Consider the following 17652-nt stretch of genomic DNA (forward strand, 5'->3'; position numbering starts at 1 on the left):
GTCCCCTCTGGCATCCGCACGGAGGACCGGGCCTCAGCGGCTCTGGGGGGGCTGTTGTCGAGACCAGGGGAGCGGCCCCCCATCTGGCAGTCTCTGGTGGGTGGTGAGTTCTGCCCGTGTGAGGCGCCAGGTGGCCCAGGGACAGGTGCACGGCTCGCGGTCCCCTGTGTGGTGTGGCCCTGGTGATGTCGGGCACCCCTGTAGGGGCAGGTCAGTCATCAACGAGCCCGGGATCCGGGGCGGTGGGGGGTGCGGCGCCCGCGGAGTCTCCGTTCGCCCGGAGCTCGCCATCAAACCCTGTCTGCTGTAGTCTGCTCAGCCCGAGAGGCCTCTGGACCCTGGGGTCAGCCAGCTGGAGGGCATCGGGACTTGTCCGAGACCCGGGGCCTCTCTGCACACTCGGACAACCAGCGCCGCGACCAGGGGGCAGGACCCCCTTGGGTGTTAGGACTCTGGTTCCTGCAGCCCCTCACCCTCGGAGAGGCCCCACGGCTGACCCCCTCCCCCCACGCACCTCGTCAGACCCTCAGTCACGTGGAGGGCAGGGTCACAGCTGCGGCCCCCGCCCTCTGGGTGAAGTGCCAGTGGGTCATGGAGGAAGCAGGTCCCGCTGGCCCGGGACCACCCACCCCACGGGCCACATCCACTTGGCACCCTAAGCTGGAGCTCCGGGTGTCACAGGTGTCACTCGCCCCGGCCTGAGCTGCCGGCCCGCTCTCTGCCCGGGGCCTGCGCCCGAGGGGCCGCCTGACCTGTGGGGTGCGAGTTGGCCGTCCAGGAAAGAACCCGCGGGGCACAGGGAACCACCAGGGCTGGGTCTCCACGTGGGCGCCCGGCGCAGGCCCCTGGCCACCTGGTCTGCCCTGCTCCGCACGGAGCCCCTTTCCCTGTGGCTGGAGGATGTCCTGCTGGTCCCTGAGAAGTCTTGGCGGTGGGGACTCGGGAGGGCGGTGACCTGAGGACGTGCCGAGGGCCCTGGACGGGGCTGGCCCATGCGGAGACCCACCCGGGGGGCTCTAGCCTGCCAACCCCCACGTGTGCCAGCAGCCCGCTGGGGGACGTCGTGTTGTCAGCTCGCCCCTCCCTGGGGCCCCTTCCCGGGCCAGGCCCCCGAGCTCCGAGTGGCCCCGGTGGGGGTTGTTGCCAAACCCCGTCCTCGCAGAGGTGGGTGGGGGCGCCGCGTGGGGCCCGGTCCCTAAACTCCATTCCTGGGCGCCTCGCCCCGCCCCCGGCTGTTTACCTGCAGCCTGTGGCCTGTGCCTCCCGGGAGGTCCCTCCCTGTGGAATGCGGCCCCGCCCGTGCCTGGAGTCCGGCCTCCTCTCTGGAGGGTTCCTCTGGGCAGGGTGGCCGGCTGCTGACCCTTCACGGGAACAGAGCCCGCGACAAACACGACGTCTGAGGAAACGCAGGTCCTGCCCCTGGGTGGGGCCGCCTGAGTCTGACGTGAAGGGATGCTTTGCTGGTGGCACCGGGCCCTCGGTGGGTGTCTGGGCAGTGTCCCGGGGAGAAGCACGGAAGAGCTGAGCCCCCTCCAGGCAGGGGAACGTGCTCCAGAGCTGGGGGCCAGGAGGTGGCCCCACTTGTGACACGTTGGGGTCAGAAGGCCTGTGAATGGTCGTAGAGGCCAGGCCACCCGCGCCGTGCACCCATCACTGGCTTCGAGGTGCCTGCCGTGCACGGCGGAGGCTCTTGTGGTGTCTGTTGGGTCCCCAAGTCCCCGGACACCATGCAGGTCATACCCCCACCCATGCTGTCCCTCTGTGCCCTGCACCGTCACTCCACAACGCCGTGCTCGCCTCGTTGAAGCCGTCCGCCTGGGGCTGCGTGTGGCTGGGAGGGCAGCTGGGCCGTGAGCCGTCAGGCGCCCCCAACCCGAGGACTGCGTGGGAGGACGTGGCAGGTGTCCCTCCTGTGGGGTCCCTCTGAGTTTGGCTCTCAGTGGCCGCCAGGCCCTCCTCAGGCCAGCCTCACGGAGCTGGTGGCGGAGGGGGAGGGGCCTGGCCGTCAGGTGAGCCGTAAAACCAGTGTCCCGGACCCCACGCTAATTAAACCTCGGCCGGCGGCACGGGGCCCTGGGCTCTTGGCTGGGCTCCAACTAGGTAACACGGTGTTCTTGGCCTTGGCCCGCGGGGACCCTCGCTGTGCCCCTCTGCGGACTTCAGGCCAGCCTTTTCCTGTGAGAGGAGAGGGTCCTCGGTAGGTCCCTGAGTTTCTTAACTTCGTAAACCGTGAGGGGCTCCTGTGGCCGTTTCTCCCCCCACCCGTCGCTGGTGCCCCTGTCCCCGGGGCGGCGTCTGGCAGGTCCCACCCCAGGACTGTGTGGCGCTCTGGGGGCCAGAGGCCCCAACGGCCGGCGTGTGGCCAGTGCTGGAGTTGCTAAGGGACAGAGTGCCAGGCCCCTCAGCAGAGCTCTCTGGGTGGGGTGCTGCGGGGCGTACTCTGGAAAGCATCTCTGGTGGGCAGTGGGCAGGTATTGGGGCGTCTGAGTGGAGCCTGGTCCCAGGAGGCCTGCGGGTGTGGCGGGCACAGCCCTCACTCCCCTCCTGCCCCTGTGCTCCGAGGTTCTGACCTCTAACCCTGCCTTCCTGGCCTTCCTATGACCGCAGATCTTGTCTCTAGAGGGTACGGGGTGCTTGGATGGAGCCAGCTCACTCCCGGGCCCTAGACCCATCCCCCCACCTTCCTCTTCCAGAAAGATCCAAACCTTTGGTCACCCCGGGTCAGGGTCTGGTCCCAGTTTGGGGACATGCTGCAGCCGTGGAGGCCGGCGGGCCCTGCTACCCGGGCAGCTCCAGCAGAGGGCAAGGGACAGCCCCTATGCCACGTCTGTCCTCCTCCTCCTCCTCCTCCTCCCCCACCCGCCCGCCCCTGGCACAGGCCAGCAGGGTGTTACGGGCTTCTCCTCCAAGCCAAGTAAGGCAGGGTGAGCACAGCCTGGGGGACAGCAGGCAGGGGGAGGGTGGCGGGGCTGGGACCAGGACCCCCGCCCTGGGTTGGCAGCTGTCACCTGGGACTCTGACCTCCCGTCCCTGGGCTCCACCTGGCCTCCTAGGGGCTTGGCCCTGCTGGCCACAGATGGCAGACCTGGAGGTGTGGGCCCCGGGCCAGGAGCCCCGGGTCTAGTCCCGCCCGCTGCCACAGTGCCCTGGGGACTCAGGCGACTCAAGCCCTTCCCAGCGTCAGCCCCTGGCGTGAAAGGAGAGCCCGGGTCACACGTCTGTCCCCTTCCACGCTGTTCCTGCCAGGCTTTTCTCTTTGGGGTCACTTCACTTGTGAGCAAGTCCAGGACATGTGAGAATGTTCTCCCTAGGAGGAGGGGACTCCCAGGGCCAAGGACCCTCCTGCACGGGCAAACGCCAACAGCAACTGGGCATAGACCTTTCCGGGACTTTTTGTTCATCTACGAGCCCAAATCGGGTTTCTGTTTCTGTTTCTGTTTCTCTCAAGAGGAATACTGTGCGTGGACGGCCGGCTGCCATGTCCCACGGTGCCCGGCCAGCCCCCTCCTGCCACGTGCTGGGCACCGTGCCCACTGCCTCGGTCCCCGGAGGGGCACAGCGGGATCCCTGTCACGTAGCAGCCGAGGACGCGGGCACAGGGAGGCCTGTCTCCCGTAGAGCTGGGCAGAGCCACCAGATTTCAGACCCGGCCCTTTGGCTCCCATTTTCACCAGGGGGGAGACCGAGGCCCAGAGGGGGGTGGGGACAAGTTTGCTTGTCCATGGCTCTCTTCCTCCCAGACCACTGGGCTGGCGGCCTCAGCCCTTCTCCCTGTGACCCAGCAGCCCAGCCGGGGTGCTCAGGGCCTCACCCCTGCAGGGCACAGCTCGCAGAGGAGGAAGTGCCCCTCCCTCTGCCGTCCCGGCCGCCCCTGCGCCCGCAGCTGCCCCCTCAGACCTGCTGGTCCTGCACCGGCCCCCACCCCCCAGCCCCCACCCCCGGCCCTTCCTGACCTGCACCGAGGGTCACCTGGGCCTGCACCATTTCCAAGTGGCAGGGTGTCAGCGCCGGTCCCCGGGAGCCCCTCAGCTTCCTCACCTGCAAAGTAGAGGCAGCCATCCTGCCCGTCGTAGGTGCCCGGGACAGTGCTGGCTGTGGCTCGTCCACCCTGCCCAGGCCCCTCGGCCTCTCCCTGGGACACTGTCCTTCCAGCTTGTGACACTGGTGTGGGCTGTGGCTGGAAGTCAGAGCCCCCGCCCCGTGTCAGCCATGGCGCCCGTGAGCCCTGGTCCCCGTGCCCACGCCGGCCACCGCCTTCCCACCCTGCTCTGCTCTGCTTGTGTCACCGGCCTGTGGCTCACTGCTCAACCTGGCCATGTTTGTTTCCTCCCCGCCAGTGGTGCCGGCCACACCCCCTGCAGGGTCACTGAGGACCCTGCCGGCAGGTGAAGCGCCCGCCCGTCCCCCCGCCCCCACTTCCACGTGCAGATGTCTCGTCCACCCTGCTTTAGAGATGGGGAGACGGAGGCTCGGAGCTCCGGCTCCCTCAGGAGGGAAGGGGTGGGGAAGGTCTGGGCAGTCTCCTGCCACCTGCCACCGGCCAGCCCCAGGGGACAAGGCCCAAGACCCTGGAGCCTGATCTGCAGCGTGGGCCCAGTGTGGGCCTCCGCGTGGCGTGAGCGGAGCAGTGTGTGATCGGCCCCGAACCTCCCCTCCCCTCCCCTTCCTGACCTGCACCGGCCGAGACCCCACTTCCCTCATTGACAGGCCCAGCGTCTGGTGGACCGCTTGCTGGGTGGGACTTCGGGGCTGTGCGGGGCTGCGTGAGGGTCTGTAAAGGGTTAAGCATGCGCTGGCTCAAGGGTGAGGGGGCCTGGCAGGAGGGAGTCCTTTCCTGCCGGGCGGGGCTCTCTTCCCCCCACCCCCAACCTATTGTTCCTGGCTCAGGAAAAGGCATATTTCCCCCATGAGGTCACAGGCCAGCCAGGGCTGCTCTCCTGGGGAGGTGGGAGCTGCCTGGGCAGAGCGGGGGGCCCTGTCCCTCCAGCCGGTTCTTCCTTCTCTGCTTTAGCCTGGGGCTGACGGGCACCTCCTCCACCCTTCCCCGAGTCTTGGCCGGCCTTCAAGGCCAAAAGAAATGCCACCTCCTCCAGGCCGCCTCCTCTGCGTGCACAGGCACAGTGAGGCCACGTTCACGGCACTCAGCCCGGCAGCCTCGATGGCCGCACGGAGGGTCCCAGAAGGCCCGGATGTGGAGCCAGGAGTCCAGAACTAAGCCCCGGCCGCCACCACCACGGAAGCCTTTCCTCTCTGAGGCCTGCGTCCTCCTCTGGACGGAGCGCATCGCGAGCGCTGGCCCGAGTTCTGCTGTCGAGCCCGGTTTGCCTGTGCTCCCTTGCTGGCCTCTTGCCCCGACCCCGGTCCCTGCTCCCAGGGGAGGGTGGCCGGCCCGGCCCCCGAGCCCCCTCTGCCACTCCGCCCACTGAAGGCAGCGGGCCCGGCTTTCCCCCACTCACGTCCCCTGGGTCGGCGTCACCCGCCCGCCTGGTGCCAGCTTTGGCGGACGAGTGAGGGACGGCAGCCGGGCCTCTGCGAGCTGGCACCCTGCGGCGGGCGGCCGGCTGAGACCTCCCGGCACCTGGGAGCCTCGTCGGTGTGGCTGGAGACGCCGTCTCCCACCTGGCTGTCTGCGGAGCCCAGACCGGACCTTCTGCCAGGCAGATCGTGCGTGTTGAAATCGAGGGCCGCGGTGGGTCCCTCTCGGGCCGGGCCGCCCGGCAGTGCCCCGCCGGCCGCGCCTCTGGCTCTCCATCTCCGATTTCCTGCTTCGGGCAGATAAGCTTCTCAGAGATTCTTTCCCTTCTGCTCAGCCTGGTGTGGGAGAGGCCGGGGCTGTTTCCCACACTCTCAGGCTCCGGCCCGCCTGGCCCTCAGGTTCTGGTTCCTGACATCCTTCGCTGAACTCAAATGTTTATTTTCTTATTTTGGTAAAAGACACAGAACATAGGGGCGCCTGGCTGGTTCAGTCGGTAGAACATGCAACTTTTTTTTTTTTAATTTTTTTAAATGTTTATTTTTGAGAGAGAGCGAGAGAGAGAGAGAGAGAGAGAGAGAGACAGCACGAGGAGGGGAGGGGCAGAGAAAAAGGGAGACACAGGATGTGAAGGAGGCTCCACGTGAATTCAGGTCCCATGTCAGGTGTAGACATGACTTAAAAAAAAATTAGGGGTCCCTGGGGGGCTCAGTTGGCTCAGGTCATGGTCTCTCGGTTCGTGGGTTAGAGCCCCATGTCGGGCTCTGCTGACAGCTCAGGGCCTGGAACCTGTTTTGGATTCTGTGTCTCCCTCTCTCTGCCCCTCCCCCTCTTGTGCTCTTGCTCACGCTCTCTTTCTCTCTCTCAAAAAAAAAAAAAGACCCGGAACACGAAATTGATCATCTTAACTGTTTGTTTGTTTTTTTAACGTTTATTTGTTATTGACAGTGAGAGAGAGACACAGAGTATGGGCAGGGGAGGGGCAGAGAGAGGGGGAGACACAGAATTGGAAGCAGGCTCCAGGCTCTGAGCGGTCAGCACAGAGCCCGGCGCAGGGCTCGAACTCACAAACCGCGAGATCATGACCTGAGCTGAAGTCAGTCGCTCAACCCGCTGAGCCACCCGGGCGCCCCTAACCGTTTATAAGCGTGTGGTGCAGTGGTTCAGGTGCAGTCTCCATACTGTGCAGCCGTCCCCACCACCCAGCCTCAGAACTTTCCATCTTCCCCAAACTCCACATCCAGGAAGCACCACCGTCGCCTCCGCCATCCTGGCCTCGGGGTCCTGCTCCCCTAGAAACTGCTTCTGCCCCCGGGAGCCTCTACCCGGGGGCCGGAGCAGGGGAGCCTCTGGGAGGTCACGGGGTGCGTGGTGGGGGAGGGGCCGAGGACGGGTGCAGGTGGCCGGGGTGTCGGGAGGATGGACGTGGCTTGGCTGGGACGAGGGAGTGCCACCCTCTCTGGGGAGCCGTGGCGGGCCGCCGTGGCTGAGAGAGAGAGAGACGACCTGGGGGCTGGGAAGTGCGGCCCTTGGGGCACAAAGAGGAACGTGAGGAGCCTTTGCCTTAAACTCATTTCCCTCCTGCCTCTTGGGCCGGGTCGGATGGATTTTTTTTAACGAAAATGTGCGCTTGCTGTACAACGTCGTATTTCTGGTCGAGCCGGTGCCACGGCCAGTGTATGATGGAGGGGGCGGTGCCCAGGCTTGGGGTGGCTCCGGGCGTGGAAGGTGACCTGGAGTGTCCCCCCCCACCCCGGGGTTCCTGGGGCCTCCGCGAGGCTGGGGTGATAGGAGGGGCTTAGTCAGCGGTGGGTGGGACCGACTCGAACCCCGGCCCTGCACCTGGTCCTCCGTTCAGTGTGGCTCTTGGATGACCCTTCAGGCAGGACGTGCAAACCCCGTCACACAGACGTGGGAACAGAGGCCTGGAGCTGCCCACGGCTGCACGGTCAAGGGTCTGCCCCCCAGGCCGCGGCCCCCCCTGCCCTCCCCCGCAGCTTCTCTGCTTGCCCAAGGTCCCGGCCTGGGGACAAGGCGAGGACAGGGGACAGGCAGAGGTGTGCGCAGCCCCTGCTGGTGACCACAAGCCTGGGCGTGTCGGCAGGTTCTCCTGGGTCTCAGCGGCCTGTGTTCTCCGGGAGCCCCTCCTTCATCGCAGCCTCCAGGGATAGGAGGGGCTCCAGCTAAGGCCTGTCTGAACAGCAAGGGAGGCAGAATGGACCCCGGAGGAGACCTGTGCTCCCCCCTCCCCCCACCGAGGGAGGAGGGATCTCCGTCGCCACCTGGTGACCGGAAGGTGCAGACCTGGCCACGCCCCCAGGGGTCCCCCTGCTTGAGACTCAGGTCGGGTCAGTGGCCTCCTCCCCGAGGCACTGTTATTCTAGCTTATCCTTTTCCCAGAGCAGATGCCACCCCTGCGCCCCCCCCCGACCCCCCCCAGGAGGCGGTCTGTGCAGCCAGATGGGCAAGTTCAAGTCAGCTTGTTTGGGCTCTGGCTGTCCACACGGCTGCCACCTGGACGTCCGAGTCCTTGCGGGGTCGCGGCTCACGCTTGGGGGCCGGTGGGGGGGGCAGAGAGTAGCTCCCGGGACAGCTTGTAAACTCTGCCTCTGGTGGGAAATAGAGCGGGCTCCGTCGGCTTAGCCACACGCGTCTGAGCCGCGAGGCCGGGTTGCTCAGGAGGGGACGGATTCGTGGTAGGCGCCGCTGCCCTCGCGGGCTGCGCCGTCCTCCCAGGCCGCTTGCCGCCGGAGGTGGTGGAGGAACGGGCGGCAGGGACGGCTCCGCCCCGGGGGCCCCTCCGGTGGTGCCCACCTGCCCTGCCAGCCCGCTCTCGGGCACCCCAGGAAAGGCTGAGTGGGCCCCCGGTTCCCTGGCGACGGCACCCACATCAGGACGTCATCCCCTGACAGGCCTTGGTTCCTGGGGCCCGGCCCAGCCCCGGGTCCCCCGGCCCCCCGGCCGCCCTCGGTCAAGGTAGCGTCCAGCTGTGCCGGGTGGAGGGCGTGGGGTCGAGGGCAAAGGTGGGGACAGGCCGTGGGCACACGCGCGGCTCTCAGAGGCGGAGACAGGAGCCAGGCCGCCGGCTGGGAGCCCCACGATCCCGCTCACGGAGAAGTGGGGCCGAGAATCGGCGGGGTGGCTGGCATGTCCCTGCGAGCATGCGAGTTAGGGCTCTGAGCGCTGACTGCGGAGGTCAGTTGTGCTGTGTGCACCTGAAACTGTGGAATTTTACAAAGGAAGGAAAGTCAGCCACGTTGTCACTGTCCGCCCGTGGGAGGAGGGCACCCCTCGGTGCCCCTGAGACACGGGCGGACAGGACGAGGCCCCAGCATCTATCTGCACAAGAGGATCACAACATGGGACGTTGGTAAAAAGAACTAGTTGTAGGAGGACACAGTGTGACATTGTGTGTGCTGAGTGACAGGTGACACGTGTGGAGACATGGCGTGACAGCGGACATGTGCTCTGACGGGTGACACGTGTTTGGGGACACGGCGTGACAATGGACATGTGCTCTGAGCGACAGGTGACGTGTGTGGTCTGGACACGGTGTGACAGCGTGAATCCTGAGCGATGGGTGACGTGCCACACGCTAAGTGAGGTTGCTCACACGTGGAAGGAGGCAGCCGGCCTCACAGGGTGACAAGCAGGCAGCGTCTGGGGGGGATGCTCTGTGGGGGCCGTACCGAGGCCCGGGGTTAGAGCGATGCTTAACGGGGATGTCCAGTGGACTGGGGGGGATGATGTTGGGGGCTTGATGTCGGGGGGATTACGTCCGGGTGATATTTAGGGGGTGATGTCTGGGGTGATATTTGGGGGGCTGTGTCTGGGGGTGAAGTTTGGGGTGATATCTGGGGGGCGGCGTCTGGGGGTGACATCTAGGATGGTGTTTGAGGGGTGATGTTGGGAGGCACTCTACAGGGCGATCCTTGGGGGGCGGCGTCTGGGGGTGTCCGGGGCACGGGCTGGGCACCCCGCGTGGCTGAGCTGACCGCCCTCTCCTCCCCTGCAGCCTGCCTGTGCCGCTTCAACGCCCTGTCTCTGGTCTACCTGCTGTTTCTGCTGCTGTTGCCCTGGTTCCCGGGCCCCTCTCCGCACAGCGTCCCAGGTAAGGGCTTGCAAAGTGGCTCCTGCTGGGGGGCGGGGAGGGTGGGGTGGGGACTCGTCCACAGGACCAGCCGGGCCTCCAGGGGCCGGGGTGCCGCGTGCTCCCCGGAGGCCCCAGGCAGTTCAACGGCCGGGGTAAAGGAAGGGTGGTCCCAAGCTCCGTTGTTTTCCATTGTCGACCTTTGGCTAAGTTCAGAATCTTTTCTCTCGCCGTGTGTTCTGGGGTCTTGGACGGATCCCCCCTTGTCCCTGGGGCTTCCCGGGCACTGTGAGACGGGCCGTCTTCCTGCGGGCTCCCTCTCCTGTTCCCCACGCCCCCCCCCCCCCCCCGAACCACTGTGCCCGTTGAGGCTGCGGCCAACCTCTTATATCCAGCCACCCCTGCCCCCACCCCCCGAAGTCAGGCTCCTGCCGTCTGCGCGAGCTCCGTGGGGTTTGGGTTATCGCCAGCCACCCTGTCGTGTGGGTAGCTGGGCACTCGAGGCCCCGTCTGGGGTCCTGAGCCCCTGGAGGGTGGGCACGTAGTCTCCTGTGTCCACCAGGCACACAGACGTAGGGAACCCAGCAGGGGCTGTGCCCACAGGAGGGTCTGGAGGCGGGCTCACGGCGCGGAGCCATCCCAGAAGGCCGTCGCCCCGTCTCGGGAGCCCCGTGCGGGAGGGCAGGCAGGCCCGCTGTGAACAGGTGCGGACCTGCAGCCAGGTGACATGGGGACAGATGGAGTCCAAACTCACCCTGGGCTCCTGCCTCCTCTGTCCGCGTGCATCAGTGTCCATACCTGTCCCAGCTGTTCAGGGAGGGCAGCGCTCAGGGACCTGCCCCACAGGCTGCTCTGCCTCCTGTGGGTGGGAAGGTCCCCTTGGAGCTGGAGGGGGGACGGGCCCCCAGGCTTGAGTGAGGGTCCCTGGGAGAAGCGGGCCGTCAACAGCATGAGCGCCAGCGCCCGGCAGAGACGGGTGAAAAAGTAGCCCCAGCCGGGCCGAGGTCCGTGTTGGCCGTGACAGCTGAGGACCCGTGAAGGGAGGCAGACCACAGGTGCCGCCTTCTGAGGCGCCGGGTGTAGCTGCTGGCTGCTTCCGGGCCTCGGAGGCGTCTGAGCCTCTTGTGGCCACTGGAGCACAGCCTCGTCCCTCAGGCGGGGGGTCGGGAGACCAGCACGGGCCTCGCGGGCCGGCATCGGTGTCACGGGCCCCGTTTCCTTCTGGAGGCTCCCGGGAGGATCCGTTTCCTCAACTTTCCCGGCTTCTAGAGGCATCCACGGCCCCTCCCTCCGTCGCCCAAGCCAGCAACGGCCCGTCGAGTGTCACCTCGTCACATTGACTCTGGCCCTCCCGCCCCCGTCCACCGTTAGGACCCTGTGGTGACACTGGCCTTCCCTGGGGATCCAAGGTCAGCCCCTGTTTTCAGGTCGGCTGCTTGGCAGCCTTGGTTCCCCTCTGCCCCGTAAGGAAGCGTGTTCACAGGGTCCGGGGATTGGGGTGTGGACATCGAGGGAGGGGGCAGGTGTCATTCTGCCCCCTACAGGCTGGCTGGTCACCCCTCCCTAGCCTGTGACATCTGGTCCAGCTCAGGCCGCAGGGTCTATACCTCCCACAGGTCCTCCCCCGCCGGGCGCCCCCCTCTTCCTCCCGTCCGTCCATCCGTCCGTCCATCAGGCCCACCATCCGTCCACCCGTGGAGCCAGTGCCTGTATTCGCGGGCCGCCCGATGGGCAGTGGGGGGAGGGGTCCGCTGGGGAAGGGGTAGGGAGCGCTGCGGAGACTTTCCTGCCTGACCTCCGTCTGTCCATCTGTCCACCCTCAGCGGCCCTTCAGGAGCAGGGAGGCTGCCTGGATTTTCCGAGTGGGAGAGAGGAAAGCAGGGAGGTGCCGGGGCGCCTGGCATCGGGTTAGGGCTGGCTCGGAGGCTGGACATCTGGCGGAAGGTCTGACGCCGCCTGGGCCCCGAGGGTGCTGACCCCTGGCCCCGGCCCCTGTCCCCGTGCCTGGGGGTCAGGGCCAGGCCATCTGCTTCACATTTAGGGACTTGACACCTGTCCCGCCTCAGGACAAAGCCCACCCCGGGGCTGGCCCCGCCCTGCAGGTATTCCTGCCCTCTCCCTGGGGGTGGATGGCGGTGTGAGTCCCCAGGGACTCCTGTCACCCTCCTGCGCCTCCTGTGAGAAGAACCTCCTTCCCAGGGCTCGGGGCTCAGGCTCGTGAGGTGCGCCCTGTCCTGTCCCCTTCCTACCCCCACCTCCCTGGAGCCTTCTGGGTGTGACTGCGGGCGCTCCTCCCCCAGCTTCTTAGCACACTTCCTGGAACATCCCCAGGAGCCGCTCCAAGGGTCCCCCCCACCAGCCCCGTGCACCCAGGGGCCGGGTCCCATCAGGAGAGGGGGCGTCTGCAAACAGCTGGCCCCAAGAGGGTGTGCGAGTGAGGCCTTTGGGGGTGGGGTGGGTGGGTGAGGAAGGAAGGCCCAGAGGGCTGAAGGGCGGCGGTCGACAAGGTACCCTCCCTGCTGAAGGCAGGGACGCCCCACAGTGTGGGGGATAGAGCCGCCGCTATGGGGGTCGTTTTGGGGCCGCAAGCCCGGGATTCCTGCTGTGGGTCAGATTCTTTGTACAAACCCCCTCTGGGGAGCCCCTCCCGCTGCCTCTGCCCCCCGGGTCCACAGCCCGCCAGCCCCACTTCCTGGAGAGCCCGACCCCCTGGTCCTTTAGGGTGGGTGGCTTCTGCGCGCCTCTCCCCTGCTGTGGACACGGTGGGGGTCGCGGCCTGTGTCTGCGGGCCTCGAATGGCCGGGCGAGTGGCGTTCGGGCCCCAGGACAGGAGCTGGCGGAACCTTCCGGGCCCCCCGGTGCCCCTTCCCCGCCCGCTCCCAGCTCTCGGGGCCCACCCTCACAATCCTCAGGGGTTGTTCCTCTGCCCGCCCCGCCCCCGGCAGGTTCAGGAGCCCCTCGCCTGCCCCCCACCCCTGCCCCGTCCTCCCGCCGCCCGAGCCGAGCTCAGGTGGGCAGTGTGGGAGATTGTCCAGGTTGGTCGGTGGTGTTGGCCGGATGCGCCGGGCCTCCAGCCCCTCCCTGCTCCTCCCACGTCTGGCTTAGCCAGCCCCCACCTGGCAGGGAGCTACAGCCACACGGCCAGTGCCCTGGCCCCTTTGGCTTGGTGGTGGCCTGTGGTCTGGGACACGGCACGCCCACCCAAGAAGTGAACTAGGTGTGAGGAGGGGCGGATGACGAGGGGAGCGGTGACAGCTGGCGCTTTGCCAGACGTCCAAGAGGGGCCGGACGGGACGACGGGCGGGGGCACCCTCCCGCCCAGGGGTCTCGAGCCTTGGGCTCGCCCCTCTGACCCCCGGGTTCTTGTGTGTGCGAGGAGCCCAGCAGCCTGGTGCTTGAGGCTTCGGCTCCCGTAGCGCCTGAGGCCAGCCTGGGCGTCCACGGGGGCGGCCAGGTGCTCCCCCACTGCCTCCTGGTGGGACCTCCTAGGTGTGCAGGGGAGGGGCTGCCCGGGCGAGCAGGGCAGAGGGGGGCTGGCCCGGAGGGAAGCTCAGCCTTCTCAGCCCCTCGCCCCTGCAGGCTCCTGGCAGGGGGGGCACAGCGGTGGCTCCCCGCAGGCTCCCGCACAGTGCCCACAGGTAGCCCGACCCCTCCTCCTGACGGGAGGCCCGTGGCCTCCCCCTGATCTTGGCCCGGTGCTCTGAGCAGAGCCGGCCCGGCCAGGGCCGACGGCCAGACGTTCCGTTCATTTTCCATTTCTCCTTCCCAGTGCTCCGCGGCCCCACCCTGCCCTCCCCTTCGCTCACCCCTGCCCTACCGAGGGTCGGGGGCCGGGAGGGCCCTAGAAACGAGTGTCAGCGAAGCCGTCCAAGTCCTGCCTGGGCCGCCCCCAGGAGCCCCTCGCCCCCTCTGAGTCTCAGCCAAGCGAGGTGGGGCAGAGCGTGGGCAAGGGCCGGCCCCGGCCTCCCCGGCGCGTGTGCTCACACGGCACTCCAGGGGTCTCACCCGCTGGGGGCCACCCCTGGGCGAGGGGACACAATTGAGCAGGGGCTCCGAGCGTGCCAGCCTTGGGCAGGAGAGAGGGACGCCTCTGTCCCCGAGCCAGGGCTCCGCTGGCGGCACAGTGAGGATCTGGGGCGAGCCACGCACAGCCCGAGTCCTGAGACGGGGCTCGAGCTCAGCGTGGGGCCCTCAGGGTCTCCGTTCCTTGCCCGGAGGGTGAGCTGCTCACCGCTCAGAGCAGGGTGACCCCAGGGCTCCACGAGTCCTCCCCGGGCGCAGGGTCCGGCCCCGGTCGTGGGGCCATGTCTCTCCAGGGGCAAGGCACACGGGGTGCTCGTGTGGGCCTGTCCCTGCCCGAGCTTGGAGTCTCCTGGCCCGGCTCCCAGACTCCGGTGGGATGTGGGTCCCCCAGGACGGGCGGAAGAAGGCCCTGTGCTAGCCTCGCCCCTGCCCTCTCTGCCCGCAGGTCACACTGGTCGCCTCCTCCGAGCCCTGCTGCTTTTCAGCCTCCTCTTCCTGGCAGCCCACCTGGCCTTCCAGATATGCCTGCACACCGTGCCCCGCCTGGACCAGCTCCTGGGGCCAAGCTGTGAGTTTCCACTGGGACCTGGGAAGGGGGTGCCCGGGACAGCTAGCTGGGGGCCAGGGGAGAGGGAGGGGATACCGCGGCCCCAGGAAAGGCCGGCCGCCCCGCCTCAGCAGGCTTTGCCTAATATGGGCCGGCCCCTGAGCCCGTCCACGATTTCTGTTCAGCCCACGTGGCCCGTGTTAAGAGCCAGTGACACTTGGCCTGGGGCTGGGCCGAGTGAGGCACGGTGCTAATTCTGGACCCCGAAATCTGGCCCTCGGGGCAGCCTTGGCCTTCTAGGCCCCTCTCTCTGTCAGCATCTTCCTCTGGCACCTGGAAACGTGGCCATGGGCACCAGGGGCCCTCAGTGTCCTGCACCCCCCCCCCCCCCCCGCCCCGGGCCCCTCATCTTGCGGGCAGTTTCCAGCCGACACCCACCCTCCCGGCTCCGGAAAGGAGTGGCCGCAGCGCCCTGGACTCCAGACATGTGAACCGCGGGCGCCCGGTCCCCACAGCTAGCGTTGCCTGGCTTGGCTCCCCCGCCCTGCCCGGGCTCCTGATTTCGGGTGACTGTGTCCACACCGCCGTCCAGAAGGGGGTGTGGAGTGGAGTCCAGGGCCAGGTGGGCGCGCCGGTCCCGCTGCCTGGGAGACGGGCCTCCCACGCGGACCCCGGGGAGCCGTGGCCTCGGCTGGGGGTTTTGAGTGCCCAGCCTGGGCTCCTGGCTGCGAATCCCCACTCTGCAGACAGACCTCCGGGCCTTCGGCCCCCTGGCTTTGCCTGGCTGAGCCTCAGTTTCCCTGCTAGTAGAGGCAGCATTTTAGGAGCAGCCCAGTGGCCAGGTGTTCGGTGATTCCTGGCAGGGCCGTGGGGCACCGCCTGACCCCGTCCCCCCGTGCCTCTCTCCACAGGCAGCCCCTGGCAGATCTTGTCCCAGCACGTAGGGGTGACGAGGTAAGCCCTCTCCCTGCCTGGGGCCTCCAGGCCCTGGGGTCCCCCCTTCCCTTCCTGTCCCCACCCCCCCGCTGTCTGGCACCTGCCCTCCTGACCGATCGGTGGGCACTTCCTGCCCCTTCACAGGCTGGACCTGAAGGACATCCCCAATGCCGTCCGGCTGGTGGCCCCTGACCTGGGTGTCCTGGTGGTCTCAGCCGTGTGCCTCGGCCTCTGTGGGCGCCTGGCACGGGAAGCCCGGCGGAGCCAGCCCGCCCAGGAGCAGGTGAGGGCCGTAGGTGGGCCGGGTGCCCACGTGCTGGGGGCAGGGCTTCTTGGTCCTTCCGGCCGTTTGAGGCTCTGTGACTGTTTCATTTTTATACAGACGTGCACTTTTTAGTTTAAGGGTCGGTTTGTGTCCATTACGGAGAGCTGAGGCCTCAGGGGTGAGAGAAGGCGTGTGTCCCGTTCCTGGGGCGAGGGGCTACCCTGTGAGCCCCTCAGCCTGTGTGTTTGCCAGACCCGGTCCTAGGAGGGTTCCATCTCGGGGGAACTTGTGGGGATCCCACGCGTGTCTGTGCCTTAAGAAACCGTTCCTGGAGGCCACGGGGCAGTGGGGAGTCAGCAGTGCAGGGGGCCGACCTCCTGGCCGCCAGGGGGCACCGAGGGTGGATGCCACTCCCGAGGGAGTGTCGATGGCCTCTAGGCACGGGGTGGGGGGTGGCGGAGGTCCTGATCTAGAGACTGTCCTTGGGGTGTCCTGCTCTGGGAGCTTTCCCTCAGCATCAGGCGTGAGGGTCAGGGCCCCTGATGTCCCCCACGGCTGAAGCCTGAGTGCCCTTCTGCCCCCCACGAGGGCTGTGGTCTCGAGCCCCGCCTGGCCTCCCACATGTGGCCTCAGCCTTGGAGCGGCAGGGCCCGGGCCCCGGGGCTCCGTGGGATCTGTGACTGTCCGGGACCCTGGCACAAGTGTCCCCTGCCAGGGAGGCCCCAGGGCCTATAGGCTCCTCCCACCCACCTCTGCAGGTCAGGGGTGACCCAGGCTGCCCTGCTCCCACCCCACGGGGCCAGGCTAGGATCCCACTTTCAGAGGGTATAACGGGAGCCTGGAGGTCAGGTCGCTTTTCCAGGCACTTGTGGCGGACGAGCCAGGGTTGGGACCACCCTGCCGCCTGCCCTCGGGTCACCCCTCTCCTGGCGACCCCTCTCTACTCCCACAGGCATGTGGGCCCCAGGGAGCCACGGGTGGGAGCCACTGTGTGGGCCCCAGGGAGCCGTGGATGCCTCCGCTTTCCTTGTTGGTGGAGTCAGGGCTTCCTGGAGCGGCTCTGCCAGGAAGGGGCCAGACTCGATCCTGAAACCTGGGGTAGGACAGGAGGGGGCCAGCCACCCATGTTGCCTACACCCTCACAGCACAGCACTGCCCTGGTCGCTCGGGGGGCCGGACTCCGGTCTGCCCGGCGACCGGGACAGGTCACCTTCCTGTGGGTGTCCTCGGTGGCACATGAGAGAGCCTGTGCCGTCTTGCTGGCCGGGGTGGCCGGTGTAGACAGACCTCAGAGCGAGGGGCTGGGGGTACCCTCCGCAGGCATGTCTTAAAGCCCAGAGCCACCCACACGTACGCAGGACAGCGTACGAGTGCGGCGGTGCATCCTGACACGATGTCATGTGCCTCTGCAAGCACACTCTGAGGGGGTGGCGCAGGGGGAGGGACAGAGAGAGGAAACTTGTGCTAAGCCTCCTGTGGCCGCCTGAGGGGCCTGCCGAGTCGGGGCTGGAGCCAGGGCTGGCCGGCTGGACGCCCCGAGCACCTGCCTGTCCCCCCAGCGGCTGCCTCCGTCCCCCCCTCGCAGATGTTGACTCCTCAGAGGCTGGCGGACACTTTCCCAGGGCCTCGGCCAGCTGTGCGCGGGTGGGAACGCAGGCCTGGCTGCTGTGCCTGCCCGCGAATGCCTCCCCCACCCCTCAGGGCCCCGCGCCCCCTGCTCTGAATTCTGGGGTCCCAGCCGTCCCGCGCCCCAGGTCCCCCTGGGATCACTGCTCAGGGACTTCTCCCTATGGCCTCCCCACTCCCTTCCTGCCCTGTGAGGGCAGCACCTTTCTGGTCCCACCCCCATCTGGCAGACGGGAAACAGACTCAGAGAGGTTAGGTGACTTACCCAAGGCCGCACAGCCAGGAGGCACGAGCTGGGACACGAGCAGGTCACCTGGCTCCTGTGTACTTAGTCTGGACGCCGAGTGCCACCCCCTGGGAGAGGCCCGGGCGTGGCATCCAACGTGCAGGTGGGACATGGGGAGAGCGGGGCTGGGCGTCCAGGAAACAGCTCCGTTCTGGGAAACCTTTGAGTGGAACCGGGGATGGAGGCCCGGTCTCTGTGCGGCCTCCTGCCCCTGGCTCTCCAGGAGCCCCACAGGCAGCAGAAAGGGAGCGGGATCAAACCGGGTGCCCCTCACGGTCTCCTCCGCGCCCCCGTTTCTCTACCCACGAGGAAAGTGCTGCTTCAGCCACAGGACCGTGAGGCACAGACGTGAAGGTGCTCTGTAAACTGTGAAGGGCAGTGACATGGTGTATTTTCCCTAAAAATC

The 17652-nt window shown here is 67.4% G+C and overlaps 1 protein-coding gene across 1 annotated transcript in view; it reads left to right on the plus strand.

The window, feature by feature from the left end:
• Positions 1-17652, plus strand: part of PIEZO1 (piezo type mechanosensitive ion channel component 1) — a 54333-nt gene that overhangs the window by 16983 nt on the left and 19698 nt on the right. The window contains exons 2-5 of the mRNA XM_027075801.2: positions 9489-9584; positions 14032-14154; positions 15045-15087; positions 15214-15352. Coding sequence (XP_026931602.2) covers positions 9489-9584; positions 14032-14154; positions 15045-15087; positions 15214-15352 — 401 coding nt within the window. The remainder of the gene's footprint in view (positions 1-9488; positions 9585-14031; positions 14155-15044; positions 15088-15213; positions 15353-17652) is intronic.

Source organism: Acinonyx jubatus, chromosome E2, assembly GCF_027475565.1.
Source record: "Acinonyx jubatus isolate Ajub_Pintada_27869175 chromosome E2, VMU_Ajub_asm_v1.0, whole genome shotgun sequence".
NCBI classification, from domain to species: Eukaryota; Metazoa; Chordata; class Mammalia; order Carnivora; family Felidae; genus Acinonyx; species Acinonyx jubatus.